The 26,224-nt window shown below is 52.8% G+C and overlaps 11 protein-coding genes across 11 annotated transcripts; 6 read left to right on the top strand and 5 right to left on the bottom strand.

The window, feature by feature from the left end:
- Positions 1-91: 91 nt before the first annotated feature.
- Positions 92-2,027, top strand: N7510_011413 (chaperonin-containing T-complex subunit CCT6; the record flags this gene model as incomplete). The annotated part of the gene is made up of 7 exons (XM_056983338.1): positions 92-133; positions 187-281; positions 329-350; positions 406-447; positions 500-520; positions 575-748; positions 801-2,027. The coding sequence occupies 7 exons, from the start codon at positions 92-94 to the stop codon at positions 2,025-2,027; spliced, it is 1,623 nt and encodes a 540-aa protein (XP_056828832.1).
- A 182-nt stretch (positions 2,028-2,209) lies between these two features.
- On the bottom strand, positions 2,210-3,274 carry N7510_011412 (putative histone acetyltransferase (MysT1); the record flags this gene model as incomplete). The annotated part of the gene is made up of 1 exon (XM_056983337.1): positions 2,210-3,274. One exon carries the CDS (start codon positions 3,272-3,274, stop codon positions 2,210-2,212), a length of 1,065 nt encoding a protein of 354 aa, XP_056828831.1.
- Positions 3,275-3,684: 410 nt separating this feature from the next.
- N7510_011411 (RNA recognition motif domain-containing protein) lies at positions 3,685-6,521 on the top strand (the record flags this gene model as incomplete). The annotated part of the gene is made up of 2 exons (XM_056983336.1): positions 3,685-3,933; positions 4,017-6,521. 2 exons carry the CDS (start codon positions 3,685-3,687, stop codon positions 6,519-6,521), a joined length of 2,754 nt encoding a protein of 917 aa, XP_056828830.1.
- A 464-nt stretch (positions 6,522-6,985) lies between these two features.
- On the top strand, positions 6,986-8,730 carry N7510_011410 (asparagine--tRNA ligase SLM5; the record flags this gene model as incomplete). The annotated part of the gene is made up of 3 exons (XM_056983335.1): positions 6,986-7,254; positions 7,323-7,443; positions 7,507-8,730. The coding sequence occupies 3 exons, from the start codon at positions 6,986-6,988 to the stop codon at positions 8,728-8,730; spliced, it is 1,614 nt and encodes a 537-aa protein (XP_056828829.1).
- Positions 8,731-13,833: 5,103 nt separating this feature from the next.
- On the top strand, positions 13,834-15,176 carry N7510_011409 (camp independent regulatory protein; the record flags this gene model as incomplete). The annotated part of the gene is made up of 2 exons (XM_056983334.1): positions 13,834-14,719; positions 14,776-15,176. 2 exons carry the CDS (start codon positions 13,834-13,836, stop codon positions 15,174-15,176), a joined length of 1,287 nt encoding a protein of 428 aa, XP_056828828.1.
- A 1,221-nt stretch (positions 15,177-16,397) lies between these two features.
- N7510_011408 (ankyrin repeat domain-containing protein) lies at positions 16,398-18,053 on the bottom strand (the record flags this gene model as incomplete). Its single annotated transcript, XM_056983333.1, has 1 exon — positions 16,398-18,053. One exon carries the CDS (start codon positions 18,051-18,053, stop codon positions 16,398-16,400), a length of 1,656 nt encoding a protein of 551 aa, XP_056828827.1.
- Positions 18,054-18,158: 105 nt separating this feature from the next.
- On the bottom strand, positions 18,159-19,274 carry N7510_011407 (uncharacterized protein; the record flags this gene model as incomplete). The annotated part of the gene is made up of 1 exon (XM_056983332.1): positions 18,159-19,274. The coding sequence occupies one exon, from the start codon at positions 19,272-19,274 to the stop codon at positions 18,159-18,161; it is 1,116 nt and encodes a 371-aa protein (XP_056828826.1).
- Positions 19,275-19,547: 273 nt separating this feature from the next.
- Positions 19,548-20,654, top strand: N7510_011406 (uncharacterized protein; the record flags this gene model as incomplete). Its single annotated transcript, XM_056983331.1, has 2 exons — positions 19,548-20,188; positions 20,276-20,654. 2 exons carry the CDS (start codon positions 19,548-19,550, stop codon positions 20,652-20,654), a joined length of 1,020 nt encoding a protein of 339 aa, XP_056828825.1.
- A 1,401-nt stretch (positions 20,655-22,055) lies between these two features.
- Positions 22,056-23,857, top strand: N7510_011405 (Zn(II)2Cys6 transcription factor; the record flags this gene model as incomplete). The annotated part of the gene is made up of 2 exons (XM_056983330.1): positions 22,056-22,584; positions 22,644-23,857. The coding sequence occupies 2 exons, from the start codon at positions 22,056-22,058 to the stop codon at positions 23,855-23,857; spliced, it is 1,743 nt and encodes a 580-aa protein (XP_056828824.1).
- A 391-nt stretch (positions 23,858-24,248) lies between these two features.
- N7510_011404 (class I SAM-dependent methyltransferase) lies at positions 24,249-25,177 on the bottom strand (the record flags this gene model as incomplete). Its single annotated transcript, XM_056983329.1, has 2 exons — positions 24,249-24,576; positions 24,723-25,177. 2 exons carry the CDS (start codon positions 25,175-25,177, stop codon positions 24,249-24,251), a joined length of 783 nt encoding a protein of 260 aa, XP_056828823.1.
- A 301-nt stretch (positions 25,178-25,478) lies between these two features.
- Positions 25,479-25,832, bottom strand: N7510_011403 (uncharacterized protein; the record flags this gene model as incomplete). The annotated part of the gene is made up of 1 exon (XM_056983328.1): positions 25,479-25,832. One exon carries the CDS (start codon positions 25,830-25,832, stop codon positions 25,479-25,481), a length of 354 nt encoding a protein of 117 aa, XP_056828822.1.
- Between the last annotated feature and the right edge of the window lie 392 nt (positions 25,833-26,224).

Raw genomic sequence — 26,224 nt, 5'->3', positions numbered from 1 at the left:
AGCTCCCACACCCCTCTGTGTGCGAGACTCGCTGTGTTGTTCTTCCTTTCGAGCATTTCCATTTCTTAATTCTATCGTTCACCTTGCGGCCATGTCTGCAACCCAGTTGCTCAACCCGAAAGCCGAGTCGAGGGTATGCTGCCACTCCCTACCGGTGGGCGTGCCGCACACTAACATTTCATGCAGCGGAGGGGTGAGGCCTTGAAGGTGAACATCAGCGCCGGAGAGGGTCTGCAGGATGTTCTCAAGTCGAACTTGGGTCCGTCGGGAACTTTGAAGATGTGAGTCTTTTTGGGCCATTTCTAGGCAATATGCTGACTTGATGCAGGTTGGTGGACGGTGCCGGCGGAGTATGCAGCTTGCCCCTGATCGATCCGCCTGCAACGGTGTGCTAAGCTATAACAGATCAAGTTGACCAAGGATGGAAACGTATTGTTGCGGGAAATGGTAAGGGTCTCGGCTGCAACTTGAAGAGAATCAATGGCTAACTGGTTGGCAGCAAATTCAAAACCCCACGGCTGTAAGGCGCCATTACCGCAAACCCCGTCTCGCTCTTTACTGATAATATGGAAAGGTCATGATTGCCCGCGCTGCGACGGCACAAGATGATATCACTGGTGATGGGACAACGTCGGTCGTGCTGTTGGTGGGAGAGCTTCTGAAGCAGGCAAACCGCTTCATTTCGGAGGGGCTGCACCCTCGAGTGATTACCGATGGCTACGAGATTGCAAAGACCGAGACTATCAAGGTATTTGCTTCTGAAAATTATGCCTGTTTTCCTTGCTGACCTGATGGCCTAGTTCCTCGATCAATTCAAGCTCGAGCGCACAATTGACCGAGAGCTGCTGATCTCGGTCGCCCGCACCTCCCTCTCCACGAAATTGAACCACGCCCTGGCCGAGAAACTCACTCCCGACATTGTGGACGCCGTGCTCGCCATCCATCGCGCCCCTGAGAAGCCGGATCTGCACATGGTTGAGATCATGACGATGCAGCACCGGACATCGTCGGACACCCAGCTGATTCGCGGTCTCGCTTTGGACCACGGCGCCAGGCACCCCGACATGCCGAAGCGGGTGGAGAATGCTTTCATTTTGACACTGAATGTCAGCCTGGAATACGAGAAGTCGGAGATCAACTCTGGTTTCTACTATTCGAGCGCGGAGCAGCGCGACAAACTCGTGGAGAGCGAGCGCAAGTTCGTCGATGCCAAACTGCAGAAGATTGTGGAGCTCAAGAAGGCGGTTTGTGGCAACGACCCGAAGAAGGGATTCGTCGTCATCAACCAGAAGGGTATTGATCCGCTCAGCTTGGATGTTCTGGTCAAGAACGGTATCATGGCTCTTCGGAGAGCCAAGCGGCGGAACATGGAGCGTCTGCAGCTGGTTTGCGGTGGTGTTGCCCAGAACAGCGTGGAGGACATGACGCCTGATGTTCTCGGGTGGGCCGGTCTGGTCTACGAACACCAGCTGGGCGAGGAGAAGTACACCTTTGTCGAGGAGGTCAAGGATCCCAAGTCTGTGACCATCCTTATCAAGGGCCCCAACGGGCACACCATTGCCCAGGTCAAGGATGCCGTCCGCGATGGTCTGCGCTCCGTCTACAACACGATCGTGGACGGCTGCGTCATTCCGGGCGCGGGCTCGTTCCAAGTCGCAGTCTCCGAGCACCTGACGTCTCAGGAATTCCGCAAGAGCCTTCGGGGCAAGACGCAGCGGGGTGTGGATGCGTTCGCCGAAGCTATGCTGGTGATTCCCAAGACGCTCGCTGCCAACTCGGGCCACGACATTCAGGACGCGGTGACGGAGTTGCAGGATGAGACCCGACAGGGCAATCTGGTCGGTCTGGATCTGACGACGGGCGAACCCATGGACCCGGTGCAGGCTGGTATCTTTGACTCGTACCGTGTGCTGCGGAACTGCATTGCTTCCAGCACGGGCATTGCCTCCAACCTTCTTCTGTGCGACGAGCTGCTCAAAGCCCGGCAGATGAGCAAGTCGGGTGGGCCAGGTGGTATGGAGGAGTAATGCGCTTCTCATGTAAACCATTAGAGATTGATGTTTACGCTCCAAAAAAAAAGAAAGTATTATATTGACCACTTGTTTCTTCCTCGTTCAGCTCAAGTAGTCTCGGAAAGTTCATTGTCATGATCATCATAAAAGTAGCTATGTCAGGTATCATCTCTATCGTACACAAGTTGGCTGATCAGTCAGTCGTCGGGCTCGGAGGAAATAGGCAGGCACTCTTCTTCCGATTCAGTCTTCGGCGCCCATTCGCCCAGAAACCCATCCTCTCTGACAGGATCATCCAACGCAAGATTGTGAGTCTGTGCCCACTCCCACACATCCGACTTGTGGATAATCACGGCGTTGTCGTCCGCGACCAGACGGCCCATCTTGCGTTTCTTTGGCGACAAGCCCGTCTTGACAACGCCCATGGTCTTGAGAGCGGTGATGACATCTTCGTTCAACATCCCAGTGGCCTGTCCAATCTCCTCAACGGTCATGGTCTCGCGAAGTGGTCTCTTGCGGGCGGATTTGGGGGTGCTCGGTTTCTTCTGGACCGATTCGCCGGGTTTGCTCTTACCGTCCTTCTTCTCCTTAAGCAAATACCGCGCAACGCGCTCCGCCCAGAACCGATCATAGCTCTTCTGGCCCAGGTCGCTTAGTGGCTTTTCCGGTCCACCAATGCATCCACCACCGTCCATATCCCACCCGCTGAGCTTGTAGCTGACGCCCATTAGCAGCTTCCCGAGCTGTTTGTGCTGGTACGGCGGAAAGATGAGAATGCAGGCGAGGTTGTTCGCATCCCAGGACAGTTTCTCTTTCGAAAAGAAGCCGAGCACATGGTAGGTATCCGATTTGTCGGGGTTGGGGTCGGTGAAGGTGAGAATATAGAAGAGGAAGGTGGCGACGTCGAAGAACACGGTTTTGTTGTCGAGGAAGAGTTTGGCGAAGAGAGACAGGTTCTGTCCGAAGAGTTTGTGGTCCTGTCCATCGACCTTCCACACCGCGTAGCCGCCGTGATCGTAGACCTTCTCGCCAGGCGGTGTTGTGCGGTTCTCGCAGACGCGTGTGTGTTGCGCGAATGCGCTGGCGTCGCAGGAGTAGCGGAAGCACCATCGGCATACATACAGCCGGTCGGTGTCCTTTGTCACCAGATCGGCCGGGTAGATAGCCTGGTTCCAGGGCTTGAGGACCAGGTCGCCCAGCACGACATGGTTGACGTTGCGCGCCGGCGTCTCGACGCGGGACGATGGCTTGGTGGACGCCATCGGATGGATCAAGGAAGGTGTGGACTTCGAGGCGTCGACATGGGCGGAAAGTGGCTTCTTTATGTGGGAGGCATGGAGGGTAGTCATTCACGGTCGTCGATTAATCTATTGATCCTTGTCTCGATTAATTATCAAGAAGAACAATAGAACCCCGGCGTCATGTGACGGAGGGTCTTATCTTATCCCGGATAAGCTGTTGCCTATTTGACGACTTGCAAGCACGGGGGTGGATGCGAGCAGGACCGTGATCATTCTAGCTTGTTGACCGAAACAGGATCAAGATCTGAGCAGGCAGCAGTTTCTCCTTGCTACGCCTGTGCACACCCATCTGTGATCGTTTATATGCCTCCGCACGCCATCCCTCCGATCGTGTAACCACACACCCACCCGACCCACTGACGTCCGCGATCATGTTGAAGCCTTTCCAGATCAGGGACCTGGTGTTTCAACCCGACCAGAGTTCATCCGTGGAACCCTCTTCTCCAGCCCTTTCCGTCGCGGACCAGACGGATGATGATCGCCACCACCAACCCGATAACGAACCTCGTTCGTCCCCCAGAGTCGTGCAAATCTCGGCGGGCGACTACAATGCTCTCTCGCGCAATAACCCGCGGGCCAGATTGACTTACGTCGACCTTGATGATGGCGATACCATCACAGTGAGTAGATGTCTTTTTCTTTCTTTCAAGCGGGGTCAAACATCATCGGCAGCAGCATCAGTAGCTAACGACGATCTATCTAGGTTGGCTCTGCCCTCGAGCTGTCCCAGCATCTGGACGAGCCTATTTCTTCTTCCATCCAAACCGAGTCCCTACAAGCTTTATCCTCCCAGATTGATCCGGTTCCCATGCACATATTTGATATTCGCCGATCGAACTCAATCACTGAGCTGTGGAAGAAGTTTGAAATCAATACAGATACGCAGGGTTGCGAAGACAAGCCCCTGCCTGAATGCACGACCGATGATAACGAGCCATGCAATACTTCTACCGCCGAAGACGCCCAGCCGCCCCTTCTAGCTGCGTTTGAAGCTGAGCTGGCGAGCATTCTCCATTCTGCCGAGCCCGCTGAAACTCAGCCGTCTCGCTCAGCATCTCCTCCTCCCGCGGCGGAACCCTCCGCGGCTCGAGGTTCAGAGCAAACTCCTCGCCCTCTTGAAGACCTTGCGGCACGAATTTTGCACCATCTGGTTAATGGAGCTGGCATGGTCCAATCTGAATTACGGACCAGGCTGCCCGAGATGCAACGCCAGTTTCACAATGCCCAGAGCACCCTGCCTGAGAACGTAAGAACGTCTCTGCAGCAACTCCTCGCATCTCTGGAGAACCACATGAGAAACCTAGGTGCTCATCTCAATCACCTCCCTGACGATGGACGGCACTTCGCAGGAGAAGCCCTTAACGCGGGGCGCCCCATCGCTGAGAACGCGGTGGATACTTTGCGGCAGGTCGCTTCGGAGTTCAATGAAGTTAGCCGGTCCTTGTTTGCAGCATTTGAGCATGAGGTTCGTCGAGCTGGCATGTACCGTCCGGATTCATCTGCAGATGGTCTGTACACTGCACCGGCGCCGCAGTCCACAAACAATGAACCCTCGTCGAGCGGCCAGAATGGCGAGCAGCTACCAACAGGCTCGACCGGGAAGGAACAACAAGCATCAGAGTCTACAAACAAAGATGAATCGAATCCAACCAGTGCGCCTTCTGGCCCTGCCTCCCAACCTTCATCTTATCGACCGCCCGGTGCCTATGCTCCTCCGATGTGGCCACCTCCTAGTCATCGGCCTTTCTTTTACCCTCCGTCTCCTTCACCACCACCACATCCCCCACACTGGCCATTCCAGTGGCCGCCAGGTCCTCCCCATCACTGGTTTAGACCAGGCAGACAGGTTCCGCTGAATTCCAACCCAGCACCTCCATTCAACCCTAACTTGAGGAACGCACACACTCAAACGGGCCCTCATACAAGCAAGTCGCTGTTTATTGGGAATGTCGGCTTCAACGTTACTGAACGAATGATTCAGGATGTCTTTGCTTCCAAGGGGTTTATTGTCGATGTGGATCTTCCAGTAGATGCTACAAATGGCAAGCATTGCGGGTTTGGCTATTTGCATTTCCCATCGATCCATCCCGCTATGGCTGCTATGCAAGCACTCCAGGGAACCCATATCGATGGACATGCCATCAACCTTGAGTTCAGTGATCATTCGCCTATTGAGAATTTCAGTGCTCCGCCTAGTCCAGCAGGCATTCTCACTCCTCAGTCACCGAATGTCTCTCGTCGCGAGAGTGTAAGCAAGGACAGGAACACTGAATCGGCTGAGCGCCGATCTTCCAGATCAGAGGTGCCGTCCGCTCGACGAGCGCGCACCGGCCTACCTGTGCGTCGGAAATCTGTCACCTTCCAGGAGCCTAGCTCATCTACAACCAAGACCGTCCAGACAGCTGCCCTGCTTGATTCGCCAACCGACGATCCTGCATTCGCCGCGCGCTTCCCATCTCTTCTTCCACAGGGAAATCCGCACCGTCAATCTTCGACGCAACCAGACAATCTATCAAGTAGTCTGAATCCGGAAATGGAGATGGCTCGGTTCCCACCCGTGTCCCAGTTGGAAGCTCATCTTCTAGCGAACCAACACCATGATAAGGAGGCTGGAAAAGACAAGTCACAGACTGGTGATAAGGGAAAGCAGGCGGTGCAGCCTACTATCCACAAAGTCTCGTCCCATGAGGCTCCCGAAGCCCTTCGAGGATCTCAAAGTCACCATGACACGAGCATTCGCAATAGTCATGGACTTCGCCGTGCCAACACCACGATTGCTGCCCATTCGATCCACACTCCCGGTGGTTCCCCCATTGCTCCATTGAGGCGCCGCGCGACCGACCGCCAGTCTCTGCGTTCCATCGCCCGTCCTGCTTCGGAGATGGACACATGGGCTCGTCTCGACAGACGGGAGCGTATAAGACCAACCCATATCGAGAGAATCCCTGGCAGTTTCCCCGAAGAAGAAACAACCCGTGATCCAGTTTTCGATCCTCCTGTCGCCAGTGACACTGAGGCCAAGGGACAAACTCACGATCCCATCGAGAGTTGCATCACCACCCTTGTCGACTTGGGCTATGGCACCGAACAGGATGGCGGACGGTCCAGGATGGCTGTGTACGCCGCCGCAGCGGATGGAAATCTTCTAGATGCGATTGAGATGATTGAAGAGGAGCGAAAGGCGTATGCGCGACGTGGTTCGCAGTAAGAATGCGCGGAGGTGTTTTGCTGGTTTCCTTTTCGCTTCTAGCACCGTTGTTATCACAGTCGCTCCTTTGTGCCTGGAGACTTCATTTTACGCTTCATGACAATCACTTATTCCCCCGAGTATGAGTCTCCACTCGAAATACGCAATGCAATTTGGCTTTATTTCAAAACTCCCTATTCTGTTCTTGAAATATATATCTGTAGCTCGGGGCTCTCAAGCTCCTTCCGTAGCCACGATACCTCCGCATCAATACAAAAGAACCCTCTCGAAACAAATACTCTATAAAACACCCAAGAAAAGCATTCATAATTATTCTAATTTAATAGTGCCTGCTATTTCCCTAGCACAGTGCTCTAAATAGATCATGACCATAATGGTGTTCACCGCCCGCCCATCCAGCCCGCAACCTCCGACCAAAATAAGAAACCATTCCACACCGTAGCTCCAACGACCTCTCCCAAGCAATGCGGACATGGCGTACCTTCGCCACGTCCGTCACCAGACTGGGCCATAATCCCGCATCTCCCGGCACCCGTCCCAACGTTCTCCGATGCGTGCAGATCCTCCAAGCCAGCAAAGCGGACGGTCCCAACCAGTTTGAAGACCAAAAGGTCAAAGTCAATGGCTTAGTTCGGTCTGTTCGCAAACAGAAGCGCTTTGCTTTTGCGGAGATCACGGATGGCTCGACGGTGGAGCCCTTGCAGGCGATTCTGAAGCCTGCGCAGGCCGCTGAGTATGCTTTTTCCCGGCGCGAATCGGACTCATCAAAGCAGAGCTAACCCGATCGCGTCCTTCTTTTAGTCTGACTACGGGAGCTGCTGTCGAGGTGTCTGGGGTGTGGAAGGCTTGTCCACCAGGCAAGGAGCAGAGCCATGAGCTTCATACAACGGCTGTGAATGTTGTTGGTGCGGCTGATCCAGAGGTTTGCAACTCGGTCACCACCCCGAATAGCACAGCGACTGACTGATTGGTTGTTACTTGCCAGACATTTCCAATTCAGAAGAAATACCATAGTCCCGATTTCCTGCGCCAGATACCCCATCTTCGAATCCGCACGCCGTTCAATTCACTCATGTCGCGGTTCCGATCCGAGTGCTTATTCCAACTAGGAAACGTTTTCCATTCCCACCCACATGGCACCTTCACACAAGTGCAGCCGCCGATTATCACATCTTCCGATTGCGAAGGAGCCGGGGAGACATTCACATTGGTGCCGCGGGGTGCGGCAGCCTCGGAGACGGACCAATTCTTCCGAACACCTAAATACCTGACCGTGTCGTCGCAACTACATCTGGAAGCATTTGCGGCCGAGTTGGGCAATGTCTGGACCCTGACGCCCGTTTTCCGGGCCGAGAAGAGCGATACACCGCGCCATCTCAGCGAGTTCTACATGCTTGAGGCCGAAGTCAATTTCATGGATGACATGGAGTCTCTGACGGGGGTGGTAGAATCAATGCTCCGCGACCTGACACGTCGGTTGTACAATACTACCGTCGGACAGGAAATTTTGTCGGCGAAGCGAACGGGCGAGTCTGGGAATGAAAACATGACCGAGGAATCGCCCCTTCGGCAGCGATGGACCGAGTTGATGGACGGGCCTACATGGGACCGCATCACGTACACGGAAGCAATTGCGATGCTTCAGCGAGCGGTGACAGAGAATGGTGCTCAATTCGAGCATCCGCCGGCATGGGCGGATGGTCTACAACTCGAACACGAGAAGTACATTGTCGAGCATCTATTCAAGGGTCGACCGGTTTTCGTCACAGACTACCCCAAAGCAATCAAGCCGTTCTACATGGCTCCGACAACGGTCGCTAGCGAGGCCGGCAACTCCCTAGAGACGGTCGCCTGTTTCGATCTACTTCTACCGGAAGTCAGCGAAGTGGCCGGTGGATCTCTGCGCGAGCACCGTCTCCCAAATCTCATCCAAAACATGCGCGACTACGGCCTGATCAAGCCTCGCGTGCTCCCCGAGTCGGGTGACAGTAACGGTGATAGAATATCTCTAGAACCATTGTACCCTCACCTCACACCAACGGAGGATCTCAGCCACCTCCAGTGGTACGCGGATCTCCGGCGCTGGGGATCCGCTCCGCACGGCGGCTTTGGGCTGGGCTTCGACCGGTTCTTGGGCTACTTGGCTGGCGTCTCCAGCGTGCGGGATGTTGTCTCGTTTCCGAGATATTTCGGGCGGGCAGACTGCTGATCTTGGCTCGATTGTACGATAGCGATGTGTAGGATCATATGCGATGTTCTATGGCTTATCTCCAAGGCTGTCTATAGGAACACTGGTTCAGTGTTACAGCCTTTTTACACTAGGTCCCTAAAATAGAAGCACCCTGTATCAGAACCATGGAGACAGAGAGGAGAAAGGCATCGCCGCCAACCGTATCTTTCGCCTTCAACTTGATACCTCTTTCCAGTTCATTACTCGCCCCAAAACAGCAACCAGGTAGATCCCCTGTCCAGAGTAACATCGTCTCGCATAGCATGACGAAACGAAAGCGATTTCGATAGTCATGTAGAAAGCAGATCGTTCCATCGCAGACAAGAGGGCAAACTAAGCCGTGTTAACAAACTCCCAAGCATCGGCCCCCATGTTGATCCCAACTCAAGGTGTGTAATAATAGAATCTCGGGGTCTCCGAGACTGGAAGGCAAAAGCTTGCGCTAAGTTAGTTATGATTAATTAGTTCACCTTTCATCATCCACGAAGGAATAGGACCAGGACCATTTGAAGTGGAGGCTGGACATGAGCTCTTGGCCTGAGCTTGGTGTTTTGGAATTGTTCTTGTTGATGGTTACTGTTCTGGGGAAAAAGATTCAAGATCCAAGATGGTCCAGGATTGTTCAAGAGCCAAGCAGGAGCCCAGCAATAGCCTATCAAGAGCCCAGGAGGAGCCTAGTAGGAGCGCTTTTTTTGTGTGGTAGGCTTTGCTTCTGTTTACCCCAGAACGGATGCACAGGCCATGGAAAATAAATAGAAACACGAACTGCAGGATGACCTCACGGGCAACGGCTAGTAAATTGTAGTGGAGGAGCAGGATCTACACGGTCGAGGAGGAATTTTGGAAAGAAAGGGGGCCGAAGGATTTGAGTCCTGGCGGCGGCCTTAAGTGTTAGTTAACCGTAGCGTAACTGTGGGACGCCTTGCGAGGCTAAATTGTGTGAGAATCAGTGACTAGCGGCGCTGAGAATGGAAATATGTAATGGGTTTTTAGCTGCTAGTCTACTACCATTGAGATGATAGTTCGTTCGGGGCTGCTACTAATGAAATTATACATAGTTAAAAATATGTACAACTGGACATGCGTGTTACCTCATATGTACAAAGACGTCCATGCTCTGCTCTAAGGATTACTTGATTGATTCCCTCCCTTATAGTCCGATGTACTGTTCCACTGTCCTATTGATGTTATCAATGCTCTGTCAGCATTCTTACCGGAATAGAAGGCCAAGCATTTCATCCAACTGGAGACCCTCTCCCTAGCGGGCAAATCAGACCGACCGGCAACTCCGGCCGAAGAAATACATTAATGCTCCTGGAAAAAAAAAGCCAGGGACCCACTCGCACCGATATCAACTTTTAGAGAATGGACGAATAGCGGGGCTCGCGTAACACTGCCGAGTGAGTGGGCTTATGAATCCACCGTGGCTTGATGTAAAGTGAGCACTAACAGGCCAAGGTATTTTCAAAGTCGCGCCAAGGGGGCCCAACCTTACCGGGGTTAAGCATAAGCCATTAGTCGGGCAGTGTCTTCCGGTTATGTACGAGTCAGTCATGTATTATTTGATCCATCCAGCTGACAGAAATTTTTTTTTGAACTATCGTGTTCGTATTTGCGGAGGATGGCAGGCCACATGGTCAACAATGTACGGTGAGACAACAGAATCCACTGGGCTGGGTTTTACTGATAATAATAAATGAAACCCATCGCCTCTCCGTATTCTCCCTTGGTCCTAACAGGATCTGTCTCAGTGGCTTTGACCGGTGCGATCGTATAACTAGGGCTAGGCAGCCTTCCCAGGTGCGACGGCGCGCCTTGGCTTTCCTAGGATTAGTTAGAAACTTAGGGTTTTGTGTACGCACTAAACAATGGACTATAGATGCATAGCCATCCCAAGTCTCGGGTAGGGGGAGAGGGGAAAAAAAGAGCACATTCCCCTTTCATCATAGTAAGCGGCTAGCAATGATTTTGCCGACAATCATTTCACAGCTTAATTATGCTAGTGGAGATAAGCTCGTGCGACGTTTCACAATCTTATTTATTTCCAGGGTTACAATGAATGTATGACAATACAGAACGCGTCGCAACCATATCTCAAGTAGAGTTAATCGGAGGAGAGCAATGCCAGTTTAGGGCCCGCCATCATGCAAGGGCACGTCATCGCCCCTCCTCCCCAGGCCGAAGATCGCCGGCAACGGGCGAGTGATTGGCACGCCTAATACAAATACGACGGCCGATGAAATTAGTTAAGGGACACTATGCGACGCTGGGGGGATGGCTATGCTAGGCTGCCGAATACGCGGTGGAGAACACGCAGGTATTCACTTATTACATACAAAACGTATAATCTGATGTAATTGGATGAATAATGGATGTAAGAGCGTGGAGACGGAACCAACTCAAATTCTGATGCAAAATCGTGGCTCAAACCCACGGTCGGCAATGAAAAAATAAAAGTGTGGCGGCTTGGCCCGCAAGGATAGAGCAAAATTGCGATATGGTTAGCGAGCGGGTGGAGTCTGATTTTCAGGGAGACCCACCGGCCGGATGGAAAATATCTGATCTGATGCCCTGATTATGTGAAACGCGATCAGCCTCGCCAATAAGGCCAATTAATAATAGAATAAAAGTAAAGCCACGGTAAGACACACTATCCGAATGTAGTAGTAGACAGCGTCGAAGCACATACATACCATACATACGCCGCGACCAACCTTAGTGCAGGCCAAAAACAAGGAACAAAAGACACCTGAGTCATGGTGCTTATTATTATTTGTTGTGCTTAACTAGGAGCCAAGCCCTAGCCCTTGTCCGTGTTGGCCAATAATCGATGTCCCCTGGCCTATCATAATGTCCGGAGTACATTTTCCAGGCCACTAGTGCCTGCCTGCTCTTATGTATCACGTCGCACTCACTCCATATACCGGGTAGGCGGAAGTCGGAGAGCGTAATTGTTGCACGGTGTGGAACTGCTGCTGCAAGCCTCGCCGGAGACTAGCTGAAGCCAAAGCCTATCATGATCATTATTGTTAGAAGGTTATAACTAACACATCCCCCATGGTAATACCCCCCGCCCCCCTTGTGCATATGCACTAGACCGTCTTGTTGGCGATACGCCTGCTCTGCGCGGCTCTAGATCTAGTCCGGGCACAAGAGGAGTGAAATAGCCTTCACATTTAGCGCCAACGCGCAATACTATCCCAGAAGCCTCATCACGAAGCAACAGATTGGCTGCTCACATTCATTGTATTGCCTCTATTCGACGAGGCTGGCCCGCGGGGAAAGGATTTAAGGCTCCTTCACAAGGCGCATAGTTAAAGGTTGTATTACTCCGGAGAAGTGACCTGTAATCCATATAGGTAGGCCGTGCGAGGCCCACGTCTCGTGTGCTATTATTAATGCTCTTCAACGGGATGCAGAGGGCGAAAGGAATAGAGCCAAGTCTCGCCGGCGTAATCCTTTGTATAGCGGTAACCCAATCATTATGAATACGTGTTAACTACACGAGGATGTCACATCGTGTTTGGCACTGTAAATAATATTCGAATCCAGGATATTCCAGGGCTGACCTAGCCAAACTATTGAATTCCTGTGTATACAGTACAACCACAACGCTTTGGTCAGCTCAGTTCGAATCGCAAGGCCGCAGATACCCAAAAAGTAAAAATAAAAAGGAAAACAGAATACGAGTACGGGCGCGCCCCATACGATCGCTGCTCTAGCTCATTTATTTCCTGTTTAGGGCTAGCCGGGTATTCTATCATCCTGTTGGATGATCAAAGCAAAGTGTTGGGTCTAATTCAACACAGCGACGAAAATAATAATACATAACATCTCGGCGATCGACGTTTAATGGTAGGAGGGCTTTCCAGAATCAATAATCATGGTCTGGGCTGGTAATCGTCATAACCCATGTGTGACCGGCTAGGCCGGCCGCCAAGCACTGAGACAAGAAATGAACTGAAAATTCTCTAAGCGAGCATAAAGTTCAGCGCCGCCTCGTGTCGGATTAAGCTTAAGCTTCAGCGCAGTCGACGCACCAACCACTTTTTACACTGCGATCTGTGCGTCGTACCGCGTATGTATGGTATTATTATCGGCCAGGAATGGGGCCGCCTTGCGAAGGGGGGCCTGCCCCCCCCCCTCTTTTGTGTTTGGGATGAAGGCTCGATGCCAATAATCCCCTGGACGGAATTTGATGTCATATCCTATTTATTCCTTCTGGTCCGATTCAGACACATATTATGATTATTATGGTTCTTCTTATTATTTCTCTTGCCACACTCCCCCCCGGCCCATGGTTCGGCAGTCAGTCGTTGCTCCGGATTTCGAATAATAACAGCTAGCTTTCAAGCTTAGTTGCCCTGTCTCCACTCTGCGCAACTCTGTTCTCATTCCTTTTTCCACAACTCGGCGTTTAGCAACCTCCGTCCGTCCCCGATCTATCTGTGGCTCCCTTATTTAACCTTCTTTTGGTTTTTAATAATACCTGCATCTGCCTGGTTTGGGTCCCGTGGAGAAACCAGAAAAACTCGTTTTCTCTCATTCTTTCCTTTCTCTCTCTTCCTCCTTCCTCTTCCCTCCCTCCTTCGCCGAAACACGGCTAAGCAAACCAATATTCAACCTTGTGGGGTCCAAAGCGTGAGTACCTTTTTCTTTTACTTGTTTTAGTCTGCACGTCTTTGTGTGCCTTTCATCCCAGCCCCACCCACCCTCTTCTTTCTTCCTTAAAGGAAAATTACGTCCACTCTAAATGCTTGGCTTAATCCACTCCTGGCGCTCTTATACTTTTGGCTATTTGGCCTTACCCCAAACTCCCTCTATCTATCCATTTTAACTCCCTCTCTCTCCCTCTCTCCCACTTCTTTCTCTGTCACTCTACCTCTCCCACATAATATACCCAACCCACCAAATCAAATATCCACGACAATACTTGCTATCACACAACCCAAAAGTGATTTTCTGACTCTTGCAGCCTACAGCAAAAGGCCAGTCGTCATCACAACCTCAGCCTCGCAGCCCGTAAACCTGGCCGTCAAACCCACTCCCCCGCTGGGGTCGTCCGTTGATTTACGAGGGTGGATGGAGACGTATTACGGTCACGTCCGCACGCCGGCGGACGCTATTATCTTGTTTGAGGCATGCCGCATCGGTCTGCTGCCTCGTGTGCAACGACGACTGTCAGAAAAAGAGCGCCAGTCGATTCGGTCAGGCTCCGTGTTCGTCTGGGATGAGCGCGAAGCGGGCATGCGCCGGTGGACGGACGGAAAGTCCTGGAGCGCCAGTCGTGTGTCTGGCAGCTTCCTCACCTATAGAGAGATGGAGGGCAAGCGTGGTGGTGGCAGCGTTTCTCAGAACTCGGGATCCAGAGGCGGCAAGACTCCCGAAAGTCGGGGCAGCGATGAGGACCGAGGAGATGGCACCGATGAGGGCCCCGATGGCTATCGGTATAAGCCCGACGGGTTAATGAAGCAGTCCTTCAGCATCACCACTTCCACCGGCCAGCATCTTCACCTGATCAGCTACTACTCTCGCTCTCACCCATCCGCCTCCAACCTGCAACAACCCACCACAGATCCCGCGCTGCGCCATGTTCGACCCCAGAAGGGCCTGTACCCGGAATCCACGGTCAACGACCAACAAAACCTCCCCGTCGTCACTCGCGGTCCCATGCCCGGCGCAGCATACGCCATCACTCCGCATCCTATCGGCGGATTCACACGAGGCACACCGGCTCCACCGTACACGCCATCGTACGCTTGGCCACCTACTCCTCTCGGCACCCCGCCGACTGTCGCCGTGCCCTACGGCGGGGCCTATCTCCCGCCGGTGTCCAATGGATCTGCTTACGCTCAACCACAGCAAGCCCACGCTCATGCCTTGCCACCTCCACCTCCGCCGAACCTGCCTGCATTTGACCGACCGTCACATCCCGAAACAACGCTTGTTCCCGCCGGTGCAGCATCCAGTATGTCTGTCTTCCCCGGCCGGTCACCCCGCCCAATGCACGAGCAGCCACCACAGAGAAGCCCCCGGCCTACGCACATCAACATCAATCCCATTTAGGCGCATCACCACGAACGCCGGGCGCTGGTATTGCTCACATCAATGGTCCTGCGCGCAGCCCTCGCCTGTTGAAGCAGGGATCTCCCGCTTCATTACAGCCTCTGAACCCCATCGGCACGCCTCCTAAGCTCCCAGAATCATCAAATTCCGGCACAGTCCCCAGCATCGGCGCTTTGATGAACGGTGCTTCACTGGCTCCGTTGTCTTCAGGGACTGCCGCTCCCGGTGGTCCTGGCTCTAGTCCAAATGCCAACGGCGGCAGCAGTGCCGAAGGACCTCGGGATATCCCCAACGAGAAGCTTGGATTCGGCGGCGAGGACATGAGAGCCCTCCGCCAGCTCGACCGGGTCTTTATCTAAGAAGAAAAAAGAGCAAAAATGAATGGCTTCTACGCCTCGACCCACCCTCTCTGATTTTTGATCAGTCTTTATCTATTTTCTCGGCCCTTTCAACCGTGTTCTTTCTTATGATTGAGATTGTGTTTTCCGTGATATCCTTCTCCGTTTGCTTTTCTTCTTGTCCCCTTTGGATCTTCCCAGCTGTCATGAGAATCTGTTGCATGGGTCGGGGCAAATATGCGTCTTCTTTCTTCTTCTTCTGTCTTTTGCGTTTACGTTATGGCCCGGGGGGTTTCATAGGGAATCTATAGGGGGCCATTTCATACATACTTCATTATCTTGCATTGGGATCGGTCTACACGGATGGGATACGGTTCTGCTTCTTCGGGTATCTACTTAGTCAAAGGACTTGCTTTTGTGTTTATTGCTACTCCATGTGCACACCTCTTGCTATAGTATTGGTGACAGTAAACCTGCCGACGGGTGAGCCGCTCAACGGGTGCTCAGAGCTAGCCCTAAGCGAGACCTGACTTGCTCACCAAGCAACCTAAGCGTTCACCCTGTTGCTCATCTCCTTGAGTTCCCATCGTGTACCGCGATGCTAACCGCTCTACTGCCTATTAGTATTCCTAGGAGTCATGGCTAAGATGATGTCTTCCGATATCGCTAGTAACATTCACCCTCCACTTCGAACTTCGTAGTGATACTCTTCGTTTTCTTAGATCTACCTCAGAAACTAAACAATCCCTCATCTTTACATTCTATCCTTTGCACTGCCGATACAGGCATCGATGGCCAACTCTCCTTTAGCAATACTACGTAAAACAAATGGCCTGAGCGAAGAAAAAGGAGTGAGGCAATAGTATTCGAGCTTCAGCCTTTTGATCAGAAAGGGACAAGCCCGCGGGTGTTGGTTTTCATGACTGCAGGCAACTTATATTACGCGATATTATCTAAGCGAAAGTACACAGAGGAATCAGAACAAGAGCAGAGTACGATCAATCGCTAGATATCTGAACCTGACTTTCTTTTAGCGAAAAGAGGTAGACTGAAAGTAGCTGTCCATGGCTTTATCAAGGTGGCGTTTCCTCTTTTGTTCTTCGTAGCGGATGTGCGGCCGCGATGGCAATGAAACTTCGTCCTGTTTTGACGGCTTGTGCGGAGGTATTTCATTCGCCTCGCCCATTTGACGGGGCTTGTCTCGTTCGGATTGACGGCGCCGAGCTTCTGAACATTGGTTAGCTAGCTATTTCCTATGCCACAAAAGTGATATTCGAGAGCAAGCTCACCTCGGATCTGCTCCGTTTTGACAGCATAAGCATGGATCTCCTCCTTGGTCAACACTCGCAGGACAATAATACAGTCCGTCCGCTCCTGGAAACGCTCTTTGCCTTCTGTCAGCGCAGCTGGATCCACGAGTCTCCGATCGAGCTTCGTCCATCGTGCAGTAGGTGGAATCCCCTTCTTCTGGGCATCCTTGAGCGGTGCGGCATCCTCTCGCATGGGATGGGGCTTCTCGGTGAAACTGGGTGCGTGGATAGAATCAACGGACTCGCCCAGTCCAGAATTAGCATCTTTGAGCGGTGTGGCATCTCCTCCTAGCATGGAACGGAGCTTCTCGTCTAGCAGGTGATGGTGCTCCTCAGGGAAGGTGGGTGCGCGGGAGCCAGCAGAGTATCTCAGTTCCGAGCTAGCGCCAGTATAGTCCTCCTGGTGGTCCAGAAGCAGTTGGACAATTTCATGATTCTTTTTCTCAATGGCGATTCCCAGAGCAGTCTTTCCTTCCAGATTTTGAATTGTCCTAGATGCCCGTCCGATTTCAAGTAGCAATTTAACAACCGATATATGCCCCGACATTACTGCCAAGATCAATGGCGTATTGCCATTCCCATCCACGCAATCGACGACCACTTCTCTGGTGTGAAGGAACGACTCGACAATACCCGCATTGCCTCCTTGTGCTGCCAGAGCTAGTGGGGTCTTGCCGTCGACGTTGGTGGTGTTGACTTGGATATCCCGTATCTTAAGCAGCCTGTCGACAATCAACCCTTCACCAGCCATGGCTGCCAGGGTCAATGCAGTGTCTCCGTTGACATTTTGATGATTGATATTTACTCCAGACGCATCGACCAGTATTCTAGCAATAGTCCCATGGTAGTTCCTGATTGCTAGCTGCAGTGCAGTATCTCCATTCTCATTCGAGTGGTTAATATCAACATCCGGCATTTCAAGCAACATTTCGACAATCACTCTTATGCCAACCATGGCTGCCAGGGTTAATGCGGTGTCTCCGTGGAGGTTTGCATGGTTGGGGTCCACTCCCAGCTTGACGATCAGCGATCCAGAAATCATATAATCGTCGTTCATGATTGCTAGCTGCAGTGCGGTGTCTCCATTCCCATTCAGATGATTAATATCAACATCCGGCCTTTCAAGCAACATTTCGACAATAGTATACTGGCCGTTCATGATTGCTAGCTGTAATGCAGTGTTTCCATCCTTATCCGGGAGATTGACATCCACTCCTGGAGCAGTGAGCAACATTTTGACAATACTAATTTTTCCAAGCTTGGCAGCCAGTGACAATGGCGTCGTCCCGTCTGCGCTGCAACAGTTGGTGTCCAGGTTTTCTGTGCGAAGAAGTATCCGGACAGCATCAAAATGCCTTCCTTCACAAGCCAACCATAAGGCAGTCTGACCCGATGAGCTTTTGGTGTTCAGCTGATTCGGATCGATGCTGGCAAGGACTCGTTCAAGAAGTTGCGTTTTCCCGAGCCTAGCAGCAGCCAAGAGAGTCTCGGGATCTCGCAAAGACGGGAATCGCATGTCTGGAAAACGGCTCTTGATTTCATCACAAACCTTCGATGCAGGCAAGGCATATGAAATATCTGGTGCCATACCCGCTACGATCACTCCAAAGATTGAATCGTCCTGGGCGTTTATAACCCATGATCCGCAGTTTCCAGGCACTGAGTCGAGTCAGTGTAGTTTTTTTGTCGTTGATCAGTCAACACACTCACCTGGCACCATCCTCAAGGCCCAGACATCTTGAAACCCAAATGGTGGCACATACAACCCGCATTTTGTGTCAAAGGCAGTCGTTTCAACTAGTGGTCCAGTGCCAACAGCTGCCCATAGAGGCTTGGCCGAAGGATCAGATGAAACTTTACTAGGGAAAGCAACAGTATCCTTCAAAATAACGGAGTTGGGGAGAAGCTTGTTTTTGTCGAGGTTGGTCAGGCGAACAAGAGCCCAGTCAGACTCCAGGGAATAGAAGGACCGCTCTTGGGGAATGGATCCCAGCTCGTTAAAACCCCGGGGCCCGGAGTGAAAATAAGCCGTGTCTGTTTCGATCGTCATCTCAGGATTTCCTGCATCTGAATAATTGCTTGCAGAATCGCTTCCCACACTGTCATCGTCCCCGTAGTCGGACTCCTCATCCTGTGAAGAATCCCCATCGCCGGAGGATTTGAGGAATGGGTGGACCACTGTGAGACCGTACATTTCCCCTTGAACGATAACTGTGCCTCCCATGGTGGCCGTTCTCGAGAAATATTTACCCTCGGCACTTCCAACTTGGAACAATTGCCCACAAATATTCATTGTATCTTTCAATTCCTCCTCCAAAGAAGCATTAGGGGCACCCATGTTCAAGGCAATCTTGCTCTCAAAGCCATAAACCCGAAACCCCCAGTTGAACAGCTCACCATGCTTCTCAACAAGCTTAACAGCCTGTTTCGTGACTTTCGCATTCGCACAGATGATAATCGCAGCGGGATGACTCGAGTGCCATTCTCGGCCAATCATCCAACAGGTGACGGAGTAGGGACTCTGTTTTTTGATCTTGTGGTAGATCACTTTGCCGTTGTCTTTCAGAAGTGGCTTGATGATGTTGGGATAGATGAGCGTGTTCCACATCTCGCACACTTTGCTCGCGGGACTCCAGGCATATTGGCTGTTGAATGCCCAGGAGCGTTGCTGGTCGACCGATGCCTTCTTCTCGTCCGCGCTTAGCTCGTCCCAGAATGTTGGTACTTTCGTTGTTCTTGGTGCGTCAGTCTGCACGCCCCAGTCGGAGATTCGACCGAATCGCGGTTGCGTTTGTGTGCGGACGGCCATGGCAAGAGGGAGCCCTGGTTGGCGTCCACATATGCTCTAATTGTCACCTAGTCTCCTGGGTGTGCTGCATCCTCTAAACCCAAACATCTTGTCTCTCTCAGGTGGGCTGCTTATTTTACCCAGGTTCTTGAACGCTTTCCCAAATATGGGCATTGGAAACGGTGATCCTTCAGCCACCGCCATGTCCTCAGGAGGCTGTGTTGGGTTTAACAGAACCCGAAGGAGCGAACATTGAGAGATGCGACTGTTATTACCTCTCTGACAGGAGAGAAGATGGACAACAATCCAGAATCAACTCTAATAGATCTCTCGCAATTGACCCTCGGGCAATCCGCGACTGACCACAAAACCTCAGCCCTGAAAGCCAGCTTACTCCCACAGCTATGGAATCTCCCCGCCGACAAAAGCCTAGAAGCCTCCGATGCGTTCATGGAGTACTACATGAGCCAACGGGTTCTGATCGAGGCTCACGGACTCAATCTCCACACGCACCAGGACCTGATCGACCTGATCAATTTCGTCCGCGCTCGGACAGGCATCCCGCAGAGTCAGCTGGTTGCCGATTTTCGCAAGGAATATGACTGCGTTGGTCCGGCGCTGCCGGCTATTGAAGTGGTGGTTCGCATTTGGTTACTGGTCTCGATTGATGACTGGGAGCCGCGCCAGTCACTGCAGGAGTACATCTGTGTGCTATTTCCGCGGGTCGATGAGGCGCCTCCTCCTTTGCTGCCTGACGACTTTGCTTTTCCTCTGTCGTTTAATATCACCAATCTTAGGCTGATCGGCGGGTTTGAGATTGTCTGGACCGAGTGCCTGCATGATCATCTTTCGTTCAGTGTCGATGAGGAGCAGAAGAAGGAACTGAAGATCTTTCATTTGTCTTCGTTCCTGCAGGGGTACCGTTATAGTTCGTGGTACGTATATCCCCCCCCCCCATCCTCACAAAAAAGGTAGCAACTACATGTAATATTATGGTCTTAATAGATGGATCTGGTTTATAGTTCAATATTCCCTCCGGGCCTCCTCGACGAAACCGCCCAGACCCTCTCCCTCCTCTTCCCATCCTCCAACCTGAAATGCCAACAATGGATGCGCAAGGCCCGTCGGCGCGAGGATATCGACCTCGAAGCCGGGACGCTGCCCGCCACCTCACGTACTATTACCCAGTACCCCTACTGGGGGCGGCAACTGCTTGAGCTCCGGGATGAGTACGACCGAACGGAGCCGACGACGGTTAAACAGTGGATCGCGGATAAGCGGAAACCGAACCAACGGTATACGTTTTGGATTGCGGTGGTGGCGTTGGCCCTTGCGCTCGTGTTTGGGTTCATTCAGTCTGTCACCGGGATCCTACAAGTTGTCCAGCAGCAGCGGCGTTGATCACGCATTACTAGATTGGGAACTGGCTTAGAGTAGAGTTCAGGGCGCTGCGAATACGGAAACCAAAGTTATGATCTGGTTCTAGGAAAGCTTGCTAGATTGCTCGGTTGTACTTATGATGGCAATTGAGAGGGCTGTAATTTAGTTCGGCTTTCACTCCTCTACCGACTAGCTTCGTTACTTTTGGCCCGCGAGCTGCTAGTTACGTAGCAGGGGTCATTCAGCTCTTCCGAAGTGACCCCGTTCCAAACTCGGCACACTTTCCTGTTGCTCTCGCCGGGTCAGGCGGACAGGCCGCACTGGCTCCCCTTCATTCTGTGCTCACTTTTTTCCCCTGTCTTACTTGCCCCCTGCTGCCTCCGCATTCCGCCCATAGATTTGTCCTCCTTTTGTCTTGTCTGTCTGTGTTGCAATATTCATGCTGGTCCGGCTCCACTGCGGGAGACGGACACGGGAGGAACCTTGCCCTAACGAACGAGACCGGGGGCGGGCCCCGCCAAATCATACTGTCGTAGTCTTGTAGGATCCCGGCCAGGACGCGAGTAATGAGTGTAAACCACCTCTTGGGAGACCATGATTGGTGCGAAAGCGATCACCGAGGGCTTCGCTTCTCCTGCCCGACTGATCGCTGCAGATGAAAAGGTGGCTGGGCCAGACTCCGACATGGATCTGGTCGTACTTTCTTGCCCCCTCCCTGGTCGGCTAACGAACTAGGAGCAGGCAACTAGCAGGGATGGTTCCGACATCCCCAAACTCTCGCGGGTTTCCGCTCTGGGCGATCCGGCCTCAGCTGGATCCGATGACGGGTAAAAGACAGCCAAAGGTTAAACCGATACGAGGGCGTTTCCCTGTTGGTCTCCCGGCAGATCCCTCGAGCCTTGCAGCTCGCCCAAACCCCGCCAACTCGAATCGCCACATTCCGACGGTCGAGTGACAGGCCGCTGATCTGGACGTCGCCATAGGCCCTAACCCTGTCCATTCCCTGCAGCGGATGTCCGTGCTGGAGTCGCACCGAGACGATCTGGCCCACTTACCCCAGATTGAGTCGGAGAGTAGAAAATTTCAGTGCCGGCAAGAGGGATCTGGAGGGCCCTGGAGGACGGAGAGTGTCCCTAGCGAAGAGGGGAAGAGTAAGCCGCTCGAGGTACCCCGGTGACAGAGCCAGGTGAGAGAGATACATCAGCCGTTTAGTGTGGGTTAGTGGCTGCGAGTGCTTTTGAGGCACAAACAGGACCCGATCTGCGAGGAAGTTTAACCGCGAGGATGATCCATTTGAGGAAGTAGACGAGTGAAGAGGACCCCCACGTTCTAAGTTCGTAACTAACTACTTAACGACACTCTCGTCAGCGGTGGATCGAGAGACCTCCCCCCCCCTCTGCTCCCTCCCATGTCCATCAGTCCATGTTGTCCATGCAGGGTTCTCCCATGCCTGCCAGCCGGAGTGACCGCGATACCTCTTCTTCTCTCACTCTCACCCCCTACCGAGCGAGCACCTCCGTCTCCACCAGCAGTCCCGATGCCGGTTCGAGCGAGTCGCCCGACAGCGGCGATGGCTCGTCGCAATTCCTCTCGCCGGTGAGCGACTTCTCTCGATCGCAGCACATGGAACTCATGTCCCCCAAGATCGAGGAGCTGGATGCCGATGACCTCCAAAACATCAAGTCGGCCACGGTGGAGACCGTGCCGGGCGCATCCGTCGCGGTTCCACGGAAACGGGGGCGCCCACGCAAGCACCCGCTGCCCACGCCCGGGGGCCAGGTCAAGGTGACCAAGGGCCGCTCCAAGACCGGGTGTATCACCTGTCGGAGGAGGAAGAAGAAGTGTGATGAGACGAAGCCGGCTTGTCTCAACTGTCAGAAGAATGCCGTCGTCTGTGAGGGGTATCCGCCCAAGGAGATCTGGAAGAGCGGTCGACAGAAGCAAGCCGATGGTCAGTCTGCATGGTGATTAATGTGTGTCAATATCATATTTCTAACCTTTCTCCCCCAGCTCGAACTTCCTCCCTCGCTGCCGTGCCACGCCACCTGCCCCTCCTTATCGACGGCATCGAGACTGACATCGACCGCCGCTTTCTCGACCACTTCGTCTACGGCTTCAGTCGCGTGCTGACCCTGATCAACGATGACTCGAACCCGTTCAAAGAGATCCTGCTGCCCATGGCCACCCAACACCGCGGCCTGATGCACTCCCTCATGTGCCTGTCGGGGTCGCACTTATCCGGGCTAGATCCCGAGCCAAAGCTGAAGGACCGCAAGTACTTTCACTTCCATCGCGCCATCCAAGACCTCCAGGACAACATCCTTGCAACGTCCTCCTCGTCATCATCACTACCTCAAGCCTCGAATGAGGACCAGGAGTTGCTCGTGGAAGACCCGATCATCGCATCCACCATTGCGCTCAGTCTCAACACCATCTGCGAAGGCGAGACCAACGGCGAATACCGTCCACACATGGATGCGGCCCGGTACCTGCTCCTGTCGCAGCAACCACGCAATGAAAAGTTCCGCCAGTTCATCGTCGAGTTCTTCCAGTACCACGATGTCTCGAATTCTCTCACCTCGCTCGATCGCAGACCTGCTCTTCTGCACAGCAACCTGTCTCTTCCCGAGTTCGTCCCAGGCGCGCAGGAAGGCATGTTCCTGGGTGTCTTTGACGGGCTCTTTAACTATATATCGGAGGTGACCCAGCTCCGCGACCGAATTCGTGAACGCTTCGACCAAGGCTACGAGCCGGCAGTGGACTACCAAACCCTCAGCGAAGCTGTCTCCATCGACACTGCCATCCGCACCTGGGAGACGTCACACGAGCCCGACACGCCCAACTGGTTCCTAGCCCAGCTATACCGCCAGTCGACCTGGGTATACCTGTACCGAACCATCCGGCCCTCCCGCCCAAGCGACAAGATCAGCCAAGTCGTCGACGACGGCCTATCGTACCTAGACCAGCTACCGCAGGATGCAGGTGCATTCAGCATTGTTCTCATGCCGCTGTTTCTGCTTGGCTGCTCGGCTTTTATCCCCGAGCAGCGCGAGCGTGTCCAAAAGGGCTTCGAAGCCCTCAAGGCGTACTCGAATCTGCGCAATATCGACCCTGCGTTCAAGGTTGTTGCGCGCGTGTGGGAAGTTATGGATACTAAGATGGAGGATAGCTGGGATTGGGAGAAGATTATCCGTGATATGAACATGGACTTCCTCATCACCTGAATGCCTTTTGCACGTTGTTTTTGATTTTGATACCCGTTTTCTATCTTCCCCCTATTATTTCCCCGACTTGACAAAGTGGACTTTGGAATCGGGCTGTACCACCTGGCGTTTTATGTTGATTGTCGATTTTGCATTATCGGTTGGTTGGGCTGGTTCGAGGCGATATCGTGGGCGACAAGGAGGAGTGACCAAAACCCGGGGTGGGGGCAATCTGCTTTCTTGTTCTTCTTCCAATTCCGCCTGAGTGATCTGAGCCGCAAAAGCCAGGTGGAGTTGGTGTATGGATGGATGGATGGATGGATGAAGGAGGAACCCTAGTTGTAATCTCGCTGCGCAGTTGTATATCATCCCATCCGTGGTCTGTTCCAACCTCCACTTCGCCCCTTTAGTCTCATCTAGGCTCCGCAGAAACAAGCAAGAAGTACGGCCGATGCCTCTCCTTTGCCCACTCCGGCCTCAACGCCACGTCCTCCTTCGCCGGCGCCCACTCCTTCAGTCCCGTAACCACAAACCCACTCTCCAGCAGCAGCGTCACATACGTTTCAATCGTGCGATGATACTTTCTCACTCCCTCAGAACCCAGCCAGCTCGTCTCGCGCAGTCCTTCCTCGCAGTAGGAATTTAGTGGCCACACTGGATATGCAGTGCCTTTCTCTTTCTCTTGCTGTTCCCCCTCCTCCTCTCCTTTCTCCTTCACAGCGGCAACAGCAGGAATGTCTCTCCACTCCGGCAGAGGACATACAGGCGCCGTGCAGACAGGGTGCTCAACCGAGAAAACCAACTTCCCTCTTTTAGAATTGTTTTGATATGAAGAACCCGAACCCGACCCCCCTTCGCCAAACACGCGTGAATCTGTCGAAACAACCTCCCCAGATCTGATATGTAGTGGAATGTCAGTGAGCTATACACGAGATGGTATGTATCGGTATCGCTTTGGTCGAGGGTGAGAGTCTCCAGATCATGGCGCTGATAGGATATCACGTCCTTGGATTTCGGAGCACTGTCATAACCACCATCGTCGTCGAATTTCTTCGCCCGCTCAATCATCCGCTCTGATACATCGATCCCAGTCACGAATTCGGCGCTCGCGCTATCCCGCGCCCAGCGGCTAAACCAGCCGTATCCGCAACCCAGATCGAGGACTTTGCAGTTTTGTAGTCCGTTCGTTGTGTCACGGTTGTTGGTGTTGCTGTTCAGAACCATATCACGCAGAACGGGCCATTCCGGAGCCCCGCTGAGCCCGTGTTGTGAGCGGGGGAGCGTGCTGTACGCAGTGAAGAAGTTGGGGTTGTCATAGATGTTCTGTGATTGGGTGGACATGGTGGTACTGATGGGTATACCGTGGCTGTTTGCTTGCTGTACACGGTAGTTGGTATCTAGTAAAGTGGTAAAGTAGAGGAGTAGAATTTGAAGTGGATAAATAGACTGCTGGCGGCTTCACCCGAGTTAAGATCTTGCCTTATTGGGTGCCCGACATAGTCTTCACCTTTACGAATTAATTTTAAGGAATTTCCTATAGAGTATAGTGTAGCGCAAAGAATTCACTGAAATAACAGGCCATCTCAAGCACTCTCAGTCTCCATTTGCTATCACGGGGCACCCGACGCCCTCTAGGCGGCATTTACGACAGAGCCTCTAAATCGCAACCTAAAAGACTCCGACACATCCTCTTCACAAAATCTTTAGCATCATTCTCCCCAAAATCTTCCCGCTGAATCCACTGAATCTGAGAAATCTTGGTCTGCTGCACCGTCAGGGCCATCTGCTCATCTCCCGTCCAGCTCCTATATATGCGTAGTATGGAGTTGCCCTGCGCGTCCGGGGCGTCGGCTTGTAGCCCCCACCTGGCGTCCATGTCCTGTGGCGAGAAGCCCTTGAGGAGCTTGCTGTGGTCAGGGCTGGAGATGGGGACGTCCCATGCTGCTGTGGCGGGGTTGGCCATAGGGGTGAGATCACGACGGAAGGTCTCAGCCATGACGTGTCTGGTGGTGTGCTTGAGGTGGAGGAAAGAGTGGTTAGGTGATAGTTATTGTAGGCGAGAGCGAACAGTCAGAGTAAACAATTCTAGAGGTGCAGCGGTTTGGTTAGACACGCGGGTAACAAGGACTAAATGTGACGGAAAGCTTGTATCAGTTAATGAATCCGGGCAGTAGGCCTTGCTCTTGAGAAAGCGGAAATCTCGCAAACTCAGTAGAGGCACGGACCCAGTGTGCTAGTAAATGATCACTGGCGAGAGAGGGGCAGGGCAATAAGACGGGGCGCCTGAGGAAGTCAAGCACCCAAAGTGGTTGCCTAAAAGGGATGAATACAGTGTCCCAGTCATTGAGTGAAGAGAACGGAAACACGTGATCAATTCCGATGAACGAA

This window comes from Penicillium lagena (genome assembly GCF_028827675.1).
Source record: "Penicillium lagena strain IBT 129212 chromosome Unknown utg000008l_segment0_segment0, whole genome shotgun sequence".
In the NCBI taxonomy this organism is placed as follows: domain Eukaryota; kingdom Fungi; phylum Ascomycota; class Eurotiomycetes; order Eurotiales; family Aspergillaceae; genus Penicillium; species Penicillium lagena.
Note: the sequence above shows the minus strand (reverse complement) of the source record. Positions and strands in the feature narration are given on the sequence as shown.